At 46.9% G+C, this 12,138-nt stretch overlaps 1 protein-coding gene across 1 annotated transcript in view; it reads left to right on the top strand.

Moving 5' to 3' along the window:
• The window catches only part of FCSK (fucose kinase), a 24,690-nt gene that overhangs the window by 7,449 nt on the left and 5,103 nt on the right, over nt 1-12,138 (top strand). The window contains exons 9-17 of the mRNA XM_044663109.1: nt 562-733; nt 2,532-2,644; nt 3,583-3,684; nt 4,457-4,627; nt 5,576-5,631; nt 6,152-6,516; nt 9,669-9,879; nt 11,120-11,286; nt 11,372-11,578. Of these exons, the coding sequence (XP_044519044.1) occupies nt 562-733; nt 2,532-2,644; nt 3,583-3,684; nt 4,457-4,627; nt 5,576-5,631; nt 6,152-6,516; nt 9,669-9,879; nt 11,120-11,286; nt 11,372-11,578 (1,564 nt within the window). The remainder of the gene's footprint in view (nt 1-561; nt 734-2,531; nt 2,645-3,582; nt 3,685-4,456; nt 4,628-5,575; nt 5,632-6,151; nt 6,517-9,668; nt 9,880-11,119; nt 11,287-11,371; nt 11,579-12,138) is intronic.

The following is a 12,138-nucleotide window of genomic DNA, read 5'->3' as shown; positions in this document are numbered from 1 at the left end:
TTTCTTTCTTTCTTTCTTTCTTTCTTTCTTTCTTTCTTTCTTTCTTTCTTTCTTTCTTTTTCTTTCTTTCCTCTCTCCTTCCTTCCCTTTTCTTTTCTGTCTTTCTCTTTTAGTCTTTCCCCTATCATTTTTTTCTCTGTTTCTTTTCCTTTTTCTGTCCATGTCTGTGTGTCTCTCTCTTCTTCTTGGGTAGTGAGGCAATGATATCAGAAAAGCTGCCCCTTTCTAGTTTATCTTTCCTCTAAGCTTCCTGCACCCATAAAAGGATGTTACTGAGGAGCCTACAAAGTGGAGGAAGGTTAGCCCTGGGAAGATGATGTCACTATTTTCATCTCAGCCTAAAAATACCCAGACATTCACCTGATTCTCCCCACTTACTGGGTAGACCTTGATGTCATGATATGGCTGTAGACATTGCTAATACTCCATGGCCTTCTCCATTCTCACCCCCACCCTCTGGTCTGTGGCTAATCTAGGCTGAGACAAGGGGCTTTGAGGTCCCAGTCTTCTGGGATCCCCTGACCAGCTCATGACTTCTCTAACTCTAGCCCTTGCCCATAGCTGTCCCTATTCTTTGACATTTTGCTGTGCATGGCACGGGATGTCAACCGTGAGAGTTTTCTGGCTGGTTGGCACCCTGAGGTGGGTCAGGGCGACATGGAGGAAGCGGGGAACCAACGGAGAGCACGGGCCGTGCTGTGGAAGGAGCTCCGGGACCAGCTTCTTAGCCTTGGTGGGTTTGCCCTCTGTCTGCTCTGATGATTGATTCTTGGGGATTGGGGAGCCTGATGGGGAGGGCTGGGATGGATCATGGAGCCATGGTGGGGTGTGGGGCTGCAGGAAAGAGACTCTCTGCCTTTCTGGTCTTTTTACATGCTATTCTCTGATCCAGCTCCCCTGAACTTCTTGCTCATTAGAGATAACCCTCCATCGCTAATCTTCTTGCCTTTTCACTGGCAATGCCTGGAATGCTCTCTCCCCTCCCCTCCCCTTCCTAGATCCCTGACTGTCTTTAAGACTTGGCTCAAACCCCATCCACTATAGCAGGTCTTGCCCATCACCCCCCAGCTGGTAGTGCCTTCACCTCCAAGGTTACCTACTATTTACTCTGAATTTGTCTCGTCCATAGACTGGGAGCTACTTGAGGACAGCGACTGTTAGCCTGATAAGGGGACTTCCCCAGGAATGACGTCTTCTTCTTCCTTTGCCCTCAGCCTCTTGGCTGAAACAGTGCCACTCAGCCAACAGGCATCTATTAAGTGCCTCTTGTATGCCCTCATTTGGATCCCCTCTATCAGAAACCATTGATGGTGCTCAGAGGGCATTACTTTCTGGGTTGTGGGAAAGAGCGCTGTGTTTGGTGTCATAAAGGGCTGGATTCAAATCCTTCCCTTTACACGTACCAGTTTTTCCTCTGAACCTCAGTTTCCTCCCCTCTGAAATGGTCATGATAATATGTGTAGTACTTCCCTCGCCGGGTGGCTGTGAATTCTACAAACTCTCTGCTATGTAGATGTCTGCTGCCATAGCACGACTCTCCCAGAATCCACCAAGCTTCTATGCTCCACCTCTCCGAGATGAAAAAGCCCCATTTCTCTCCCATCCCTGAGAACCAAAGAATTGGTCCAATTCTTTCTTTTCTCTAAAATGTCATCATCTTATGCCTTTATGGAGGGGGAGCTGAGTTATACCCAAGCCTTTGAAAGGGTTCAGGGTCTAAGTCAAGGGTTCTGAACCTGGGACAGATTTTGGGGGGCCATGAACTTGGATGAGGGAAAAAATGTCATCTTTATTTTGTGGATTTTAAAATTAATATTCAGTATCTCCAAAGTATAATATTTATAGAGATTTATTAATATTGAACTAGAGAACTAGAGAACATAGGGAATGTTCCTGACTCACCTCATGTGGAAGAGAGAGCTAGGGCAACAAAGACTGATCACCACTCGATTCACATGGAAGAGAGAGCTAGAGGGGTGTTACCCCAAACTTATATACAATCACCCCAAAGACACACATAAACAGAAAGAAAAAGGAATTGTGGGTGATACAGAAAGGAAGTTTGGGTAATGTAGTTTTAGGGATCCAAGATTTTCGAACTCTACAATTTTCACTAACCATTGGGGTCCTGCTTATTTTAATTTATTCATTTTAGAAATGATTCTGAAAATAAATTCTGAAAATGTTTTTCTCCAGACTTTTGCCAAAATAGTCCAAGATACACAAACCCCAAAAAATGAATCCCTGGTCTAAACCCAGGCAGTGGGTAGAAGAGGGGAGGTGATATTCCATTATTAATAATAATAATAACAACAATAATAATAATTCAGTTTATATAGTGCTTTGAGATCGGGAAAGCACTTTATAGGTATTTGTTTGGTTGCCTTCACTTCATTTACATGGTCTGGCCATTTAGCCTTGCCCTAGGGTAACTGGTTTGGGCAGCAAATGGTGCTCTGGGGAAAGGTTGTACCTTCCCACCCAGCTCTCACGACTCTCATACATACTTGTGTGGGTCTGTGTCTCCACAGCTTACATCCCAGATGGTGCCTACGATTACATGACCTTGGCAGCCAGTGCCCACCTCCGCAGCCTGATGCTTCCCCGGGACCTCTTTGCTCAGGTCGTGCACTCCCAGGTGGAGGTGAGCATGCCTTCCTTCCTGGCTCGGCCCTGGCAGTGCAGTCCCCGGATGAGACTCTCCTGTGACCAGCCATTGGGGGGGACAGAAGGAAAGAGATGGTCCTTGTCCTAAAAGAGCTTACAGTTTAGCTGGGGAGTCAACTCTTCCCCCAAACACACATACAAACATACTTCCTTTATGAGACATAATTTATTGCCATACCAAATGAGGGATACAAATCCCGAATGTTATGGGAATTCAGAAGGCTTCATTGTGGACTCTGTTAAATATGACCTTAAGTGAGTCATTTCCCTTTTGAACTTGTTTCCTCCTCTGTAAAATAAGGGATTTGGCTTAGATGAACTCTCAAATCTTTTGTTCATCTGACATCGGGGAAAGCTTCAGGGGTAGCAAGATGGCACAGTATAGAGAGAGCCAGGTCTAGAGAGGGGGAGATTCTGGGTTCAGATGTGGCCTCAGACACTTTCTGGCTGGGTGACCCTAGGCAAGTCCCTTAACCCTCACTGCCTAGACCTTACTGCTCTTCTGCCTTGGAACTGATACACAGTGCTGATTCTAAGAGAGAAGGTATTAAGAAAAGAAAAGCTTCCCAGATGAGCCTTGAAGGATGGATAGACAGAGTTGGAACATTTGGAGAAGAGTGGGCTGAGCAGTCTGGGCTGGGATAAAAGCATGAACAAAGGCACTGAGATGAGAACATGGTGTGGATGTGGGGAAACGGTGAAGGAGGGATGGGCAATGAATGAGGAGGTGGGTCTGATTGGAGGAGAGGCTGGCATGTGCTGGGGAGCAATAGCTGGAGGGGTGAGGTAGATCCAGATTTTAGGCTTGACCCTATAGGCAATAGAGAGCCAGAAGAGGCTTTTGAGCAGGAAGGGGGTTTGATGGAAACCACCTTCCAAGCCAAGGCTTATCTCTTTCTCTGCCTACCTTTACAGAATCCTCAATTCTTGGAAGCCGGCTGCTCTGTGGTCAATAGCCTCCTGGAGGGAGAGGTTCGCCTGGGCTCTGGGAGTATGATTCAACATTGCCAACTCCAGGTTAAAGCTGTTCTTTCCCCAGCTGTCTGCACCCCTAACCCTTCAGGGCAGGTCTCAAGGAGGCAATGGCCCTTGAAAAGTCTTGAAAGAAGTGAGGGATTCTAGTAGGGGAAAGTGAGAAGGGGTGGAATATTGTACGCATGGAAGATTGTGAGTGGAACCATTTGGGGGAGCAGGAAGTATGTGAGAGTGATGCATGGTAAGGTAGGCTAGAGCTATAGATTGGGAAAGGGGTTTCATACATTTATATTTTATCCTAGAAGCAGTTGGGAGCCACTGAAGCTTTGTGAGCAGGGGAGCGATGTGGTTGGGCTCTGCTAAAGGAACAGAATTTTGAGAGTTTTGTTGGGGATGGAGTGGAGGGGCAAGGCAAGGTTTGAAGACCAATTAGTAGGGTATTGCAATAATCCTCTGTGTCTCTGATCTCTAAATTTCTCCTCACAATCTCTATATCAGGGGCAGCTAGGTGGTACAGTGGATAGAGTGCCAGACCTGGGGTCAGGAAGGCTTTTCTTCCTGAGTTCAAATCTGATCTCAGATACTTACTGGCTTTGCAGGACTTGGGCAAATCACTTAACTATGTTTGCCTCAGTTTCCTCATCTGTGAAATAAGGAAATGGAAAATCACGCTAGTATTTTTGCCAAGAAAACCCCCAATGGGATCACGAAGAATCAGAGATGACTGAAAATGACCGAACAACCAATCTCTTTATCTGGGGTGAGTCCCAGGTGGGAAGAATTCCCAACGGCCACATCCTTCTGTCCCAACCAGGGTCCCATCCACATTGGCCCTGGGTGCCTCCTGCTCGGTCTGGACATAGCCTCCTCCAAAGACCTCCATGGCTTGGTGCTGAACGACGTCATCCTCCAAGGACATCATATCCAGCTGCAGGACACCTCCATCCAGGTGTTCACTCTCATTGGGCGCCAAGATGACTGGCAGGTAGGATCGTGCCTGGCCCCGCTGCCCTTCAGACCTGAAGGTTCCTAGAGGGTTAGCTCTGGGGGGAACTGTAGAGATCACCTCAGGTTGGAAAGCTCGTGCCAGCTTCCTAGGCTGGATTCACCAGGGGGACAGGAAAGAGAAGACCTAACGCCGGCCCTCCAGGAGCTCCTAGTCTTGTGGGAAGGCTCCCCCTTCACCCTTCCTTCATCCAGCAGCCTTATCAGTGACAAACAGTACCCAGCTAAGTAGGCAGAGAACCTCCCCAAAACCAGAACCCGGGAGAGCTTTCCCTGGATTCCCTCATCCTTGGCCAAAAGGACTTATTTACACAGTGATTGACATGCATATGGAGCATTTTATGCCATTGTGGAGTGCTGGCACTGGAAGGGACTTTAGTTAGAGGCTATTCCGTGAAGTCCTTTTTTATAAATGAGAAAATTAAGCCCTAGAGAAGAGAGGTGACTCTTGAGTAAAACCCAATCTCATTAGCTCTCAAGTGGCAGCTTCTTTGGAGGGGTGAAGAAGGGGGAAAGAGCAGTTCTGGCTAATTTGCTTGAAGGTTTGTTGTTGTTACTTGTTTGTTTTAGAAATTCTCTATGGAGCAGTTAGGTGGCTCAGTGGATTGAGAACCAGATCTATAGACAGGAGGTCCTGGGTTCAAATGTGCCCTTAGACACTAAACCCCCATTGCCTATCCCTTACTGCTCTTCTGCCTTGGAATCAATACTTAGTATTGAGTCTAAAATAGAAGGTAAGGGTTTAAAAATAAAAAAATAAAAAATAAATGCTACAGACTTTTTTTTTGGATTTTTTCTACTCCAGATGGTTTGCACCTTGTTTTCTGCCCAGGGCTGATTGGTTACTCATCTCCATCTCCTTATTCCCACTACTACTTGCTAATTGTTTTCTTTTGACTATTCCCATCTCTAGTGCCCAATATTGGAGAAAGGCACATATCTCAATGAGCCATGGAATGAGTTCTTCCAGAGGACAGGCATCCGGTAAGGGTCTTAGGCCCGTCAAGGCAGCCATAGGGCCTGGATGACCCCAGTGGGGGTGAGGGACCACCTCCCATATCAGATGTCTGGGAGTCACTTACTCTCTCTCTATCCTATGCCACGAATTATAGGTTCCTGAAACCTTAATCAGGTCCCCAGCCCTCAGGGGTGGTGTGGACTATTCCATATTATCTAGATGGACCTGTTTTCTTCCCTTTGTCCCTCATACTCTCTTTCCCCTGTCATTTGGCCCAGAAATGGATGTGGACAGTTTTCCCTTGGCTGGGGTTGGCAGTGGTGGTGATGTGCCCCTCTTCCAAGGTAGGCTGGCAGTGGTTAGCCCTAAGCCTGAGCCCCTGCACCCCTGGTGACATCCCATCAAATGGAATAAGGTCCACCTGTTGACCTACTATCCCCGGGTTCCAGTTCTCAGTCAACCCAAGTGTGATAGAGGGGGCCAGGCTGGGAGTGGACCCCCTTGCCTTCTCGCGACTCTCTGATCCTCATCTTTGCCTTGCCTCAGAGATGGAGACATCTGGGACATGGATTCTCAGCCAGCAGAACGATGTCTTCTTACCGCTCGACTCTTTCCTGTCTTCTTCGCCTCCCGGTCCCCAGGCCCCCAGGACGTGCTGTGGCTGCTGAACTCCAAAGGAAAAGACTCCCTCCAGGCTTGGAGGGCCGCCTGGCGCATGTCCTGGCAGCAGCTTCGTCTCCACCTGGATCAGGCTGCCACGCTGGCTTCTCGCCGGGCCCTCTTCTTCCAACAGGCCCAGGGGAAGGTGCGGCGGGTGCTGGAGGAGCGTCAAGACCTCAGCCTGCTTCCGCTGATCAGGGCTGCCACCCATGAGGGCTACCATGGCCTGCTGCTAACCACACTGGACCAGGGTGAGTGAGAACATCACTAGATGCCCTCCATAGCACTAGCTAGTCAATCAGTCCATAAACATTTATGAAGAATCTAGCATGAGGCAGCCCCATGCCAAGTTCTGGGGATAGAAAGAAAGGGAGAAAGTGCCTGCCCTTGTAGAACTCACCATGCAATGGGGGAGACAACATGCAAACAATTATGTGCAAACTAGATAAATCCAGGAAAAAGAATTGGAAATAATCCACTGAGGCGAGGCACTCGCTGGGGAAAGGCTTCTTGGAGAAGATGGGATTTTAGCAGGGATGTGAAGGAAATCAGGAGGTGGAGATGAGGAGGGGAGCATTCCAGACCTGGGGGGCAGCCAGTGAAAATGACCGTTGCCTGGGAGACCACTCCATTAGAAAGGGTTTAGGGGAACTCCAACCCCACATATTCCTTCATCTTCTGGAAAAGTGTAAATGAGGAGTTCTTACCTTGGATGATTTCCATGAGTGGAGACTATGGGTGATCTTGGATAGGAGGAAAAAAGTATATCTTTATTTCTATAGAATTGGTTTCCTTTGTAATCCTATTTTATTTCATGAATCCTTGAGAAGATATTTGTAGACTTTATCAGACTGTCAATGGGCTCCAAGACACCCACAAAGTTAAGAACATCTGGTCTAAATGTATCTTTTTCTCCCTTTCCTACTAAAAAGGGGTCTTTCCTCTCATCTTTCACAGTGTCCCAAATCTCATCATTGCAAATTCATTTCTACTCTGCTTCAAGCTCTTTAGGGTCTCCCATTAAAACTTAACTATTTTTGGGAAGAAGGAGAACATTTTAAGCCTTCTCCATGAATACTTACAGTACGAGGGGAGGAAGAGGAATCAAGGTTTCAAGGGAATGAGATACAATGGGGTAGGGTCTTGCCTCCGTGTTGATGGTTGCTGCCCTGTCGGGGTGGTGGAGTAACTGTGGCAACTTCTTAAAATAAGACAACAATGAAGTTTGCCCAATGGATTGACTCTTCCTTTCTCTTAATGCTTAGAGGCCATTATAGGGTTATTAATTGGCCTGGTTTCAATATTGTATCTCAAGGAATATGGAAGCCCAAGAAAAAGGAGAGAGGCAGGAAACAGTTAGTCAAGGAGTAGTCGGAACACACACAACATTGAAGGGTCGAGTTCATTATCTTGTCCATATGGATGTGGTTCTTGGTGTCCTAACAGAATTATAGATCACTGACTAATGGGTATAATAATAATAATGAAAAAGTCTGAAATATTAGGGAGGATTATTAAAATGTGATACAGACACGATGGGAGCGCACGCTGTTGGAAGAATGGCACCAGTAGACTTGCTCAACACAGGATTGCCACCATCCTTCAATTTGTAAAAAAATGAAGTATCTGTGAAGCACTATAAAATGAGGACTTCCTGTAGTAATGGTGGTAGTAATAGCACTAGCACTAGCACTAACATTAATAATAATAATAATAATAATGATATAGCTAACATGTTTGTTGTATCTCCTGTGACTGGCACATAGTAGTTGCATGATAAATGTTTGCTGATTAATTGGTTTTAGGGAGCAGACATATGTTTTGTTTTTTATTTTTAAGATTAAATTATAATCTTATTAATTTTGCACATGTGTATTTTTTTTACTTTGAATTTTTATTTTTTATAAAATTTTTCCATGGTTGTATGATTCAATCTCAAATGCACATTTCCACTGGTTTTAACATGTGTCATTGATCAAGACCTATTTCCATATTATTGATAGTTGCATTGGTGTGGTCGTTTTGAGTCTACATCCCAAATCATGTCCGCATCCATGTGTTCAAGCAGTTGTTTTTCTTTTGTGTTTTCACTCCTGTAGTTCTTCCTCTGAATGTGGGTAGCATTCTTTTCTATAAGTCCCTCCAGATTCTCCTGGGTCATTGCATTGCTGCTAGTACAGAAGTCCATTACATTCTATTTTACCACAGTGTATCCGCCTCTGTGTACAATGTTCTTCTGGCTCTGCTCCTTTCACTCTGCACCACTTCCTGGAGGTCATTCCAGTTCACATGGAATTCCTCCAGTTCATTATTCCTTTGAGCACAATAGTATTCCATCACCAGCATATACCACAATTTGTTCAGCCATTCCCCAATTGACAGGCATACCCTCGCTTTCCAGTTTTTTCCACCACAAAGAGTGCAGCTATAAATATTTTTGTGCAAAGTCTTTTTCCCTATGATCTCTTTGGGGTACAAACCCAGCAATGGTATGGCTGGATCAAAGGGCAAGAAGTCTTTTAGAGCTCTTTGGGCATAGTTCCAGATTGCCATTCAGAATGGTTGGATCAATTCACAACTCCACCAGCAGTGCATTAATGTCCCAATTTTGCTACATCCCCTCCAACATTCATTATTCTCCCCTGCTATCATTTTAGCCAATCTGCTAGGTGTGAGTTGATACCTCAGAGTTGTTTTGATTTGCATTTCTCTAATTATTAGAGATTTAGAACACTTTCTCATGTGCTTATTGATAGTTTTGATTTCTTTATCTGAAAATTGCCTATTCATGTCCCTTGCCCATTTATCAATTGGGGAATGGCTTGATTTTTTGTACAATTGATTTAGCTCCTTGTATATTTAAGTAATTAGACTTTTGTCAGAGTTTTTTGTTATAAAGATTTTTTCCCAGTTTGTTGTTTCCCTTCTGATTTTGGTTGCATTGTTTTTGTTTGTACAAAAACTTTCTAATTTAATGTAATCAAAATTATTTATTTTACATTTTGTAATTTTTTTCTAACTCTTGCTTGGTTTTAAAATCTTTCCTTGGTTTTAAAATCAGTTCCAGAGATCTGACAAGTATACTATTCTGTGTTCACCTAATTTACTTATAGTTTCCTTCTTTATATTCAAGTCATTCACCCATTCTGAATTTATCTTGGTATAGGGTACATGTGTATTTTGGCTGGTACCTTCTGGAGACAATATCCCTAGCTTTGTTTAACCCACTGGTCACTAGGGTGATGGGAACTTCTAGCAGGTAGAGGTGAAATTTGGGGGGCAGTTCTGTCTGCTTCCAGTGAAGTTCATAAACAGAAAAAAAAGGTGGGTTCTTCCTGTTGGTTCTTTAGTAGGGAGTGATGGCGCCCTGGTGGCCCTCTCCATCTCTTGTCTCCTCTTGCAGTTGCAGCTCAGGCTCAAGATCCTGGTGTGGCAGCCCGGGCCTTGGCCTGTATAGCCGATGTCCTGGGTTGCATGGCTGGGGGCCATGGGGGTCTTCGGAGTGGACCGGCAGCCAACCAGGAGTGGGCCCTGGCCTTCCAGTACCTGGAGAAAGGGGACATGGCTAGAGGTGTGGAAGAACTTGCTCGTGAGAGGGACAAGTGGCTGGGCAGGTAAGCCTGGGGCGGTAATGTCTGGGGAGGAGGAAAGGGAAAACCCCTCAAGGAGAGGATGGAAGAGTGATGATTGATAATACTAGTAATGATGGTTTCCCCATTAGAATATAAGCTCCTTGAGGGGAAAGACCATCTCATTTGCTTTTTATTTTTATCTCTAGTACTTAGAACAGGGCCTGGCACTTAGTAAGCACTTAATATATTCTCTCTCATCTATCTGTCTATCTGTCTGTCCATCCATCTATCTATCTATATCATCTCTCTATCCATCCATTTGTCCATCTGTCCATCTATTCATCCATGCATGCTTCTGTCCATCTATATTTTCCATTTTGCATTTTTCAAAGCCTTTTTCTTATGACAGATAATGAAACAACTTCTTTGGCCCTCAGCTTAGCTCATCACTCAGGTAGTTAGGTATATGGTCCAGAGTAGAGCCCAGAGCACTCAATTTCTAACCCAATTCACTTTTTAAAATTTAATTTTTTTTCTAATTAACTAAAATCTGTTTCTCCATCACTTCACCCCATTAAAAAAAAAAACCCATATAACTATCATTTGTAGTCAAGCAAAACAAATTCCTGCACCCACCCCGGCCCAAACCCTGCCTGCTATTGAATGCTGAGTCCATTCCCTCTCACCAGAAGGAGGGCAGCCTCTTCGGGGCCTCTGGAGTTGCGGTTGGTCATTGCATTGGCCAAAGTGGCTTGTTTTCCCCACACTGTTGTTACAGCAAACATGATTCTTTTGGTCCTGCTCACTTCCCTTTGCATGTGTTCACACAAGGCTCTGAAGCCATCTCACAAGAGTATTACTTTACATATTTTTCAAACCCTCCCATCTGTCTTAGAATCGATACTGTGTATTGACTCCGAGGCAGAAGAGTGGTCAGGGCTAGGAAATGGGGGTTAAGGGACTTGCCCAGGGTCACGCAGCTAGGAAGTGTCTGAGTCCAGATTTGAACCCAGGACCTCTCCATCTTTAGGCTTGGCTCTCTGTCCACTGAGCCATTCAGCTGCCCCCTCCACTACATTTACATGCCATAACCCAAATTCTGTAGCCCAGTTTTTTTCACTCGATCAGACCTACCCTGTGAGGGAAGGAGAAGGGCGGGGAGTGAACCCCACGGCGTCCTGGTCCTGCCCGGGCTGGCAACCTCCTCATCTGTACGACGCCAGGCCGGGCCCCTCCTACGTCCAGTTTTCTCTGATCTTTTCTTCCCGTCTGATGTTTCCAGGCCGGCCCTGCTGGTGAGAGCCGCTCGCCATTATGAAGGGGCCGAGCAGATCCTTATCCGCCAGGCGGTGATCTCTGCCCGCCGCTTTGTGACCTCGGTGCCGGTCGAATGCCCGCCTCTCGGGCACTGGGTGGTGGTGGAGTGCCCGGCCCGGGTGGACTTCTCGGGTAAGGCCTCTGCCCTGCACCCCCGGGGCTACTACTTGGGGGGGGGTCCTGGAGCCCCGCTGAGCTTGGGGATCCCCTGCTGTAGGTGGCTGGAGTGACACTCCGCCCATCACCTACGAGCACGGAGGAGCCGTGGTGGACTTGGCCGTCCTGGTGGACGGGCGGAGGCCCATCGGGGCCAGGGTGCGGCGGATCCCCCAGCCCGAGCTGCAGCTGTCCACGGGGACCCATTCGGGCGAAGTGTGTCAGAGCCTGGAGGACCTCCGGGATTACTGCCAGCCTCATGCCCCAGGTGAGAACCTCTGCTCCTGGCCAACTCTTCACCCTGGGATTGTGTGCAGAGACAGGACCCGGGGCTCCTCCTTTTAGGGGCGCCTCTTCTGTAAAATGGGGTCATCACACCAGAGGAAGTCCCCTCTGTGCTCAGTCTTAGGCACCCATTTAGAGGGAGACCTTCATCCACACTGACTATTCTGTGTGGCCCTGAGCAAGGTGCCTGCCGTCTGCCTCTGTTTCTTCATCTGTAAAATGGGGACCCTAAATGCCTAACAGGCCATTGGTGATGGCTGGTACTGGCGCTCAGGAGAGACCCCAAGGTCTGGATGTGTAGATCTGAGAGCCATCCGAATACAGATGGTCACTGAAGCACGGAAGCTGCTGAGATCAGCCCAGCGAAGAGTGCAGAGTGGGAAGACGAGGGCTCAGCACAGAGGCTTGGGGTGGCCATCGAGGGAGACAGAAGGATCGGGGGGGGGGGGGAGAGGAAGAGAGAGAGAGGGAGGGAGAGAGAGAGAAAGGCAGAGAGGGAGAGAGGAAGAGAGAGAGAGAGAGAGAGAGAGAGAGAGAGAGAGA

This window comes from Gracilinanus agilis, chromosome 2 (genome assembly GCF_016433145.1).
Source record: "Gracilinanus agilis isolate LMUSP501 chromosome 2, AgileGrace, whole genome shotgun sequence".
Lineage (NCBI taxonomy): Eukaryota > Metazoa > Chordata > Mammalia > Didelphimorphia > Didelphidae > Gracilinanus > Gracilinanus agilis.
This window is presented reverse-complemented; position numbering and strand designations above follow the sequence as displayed.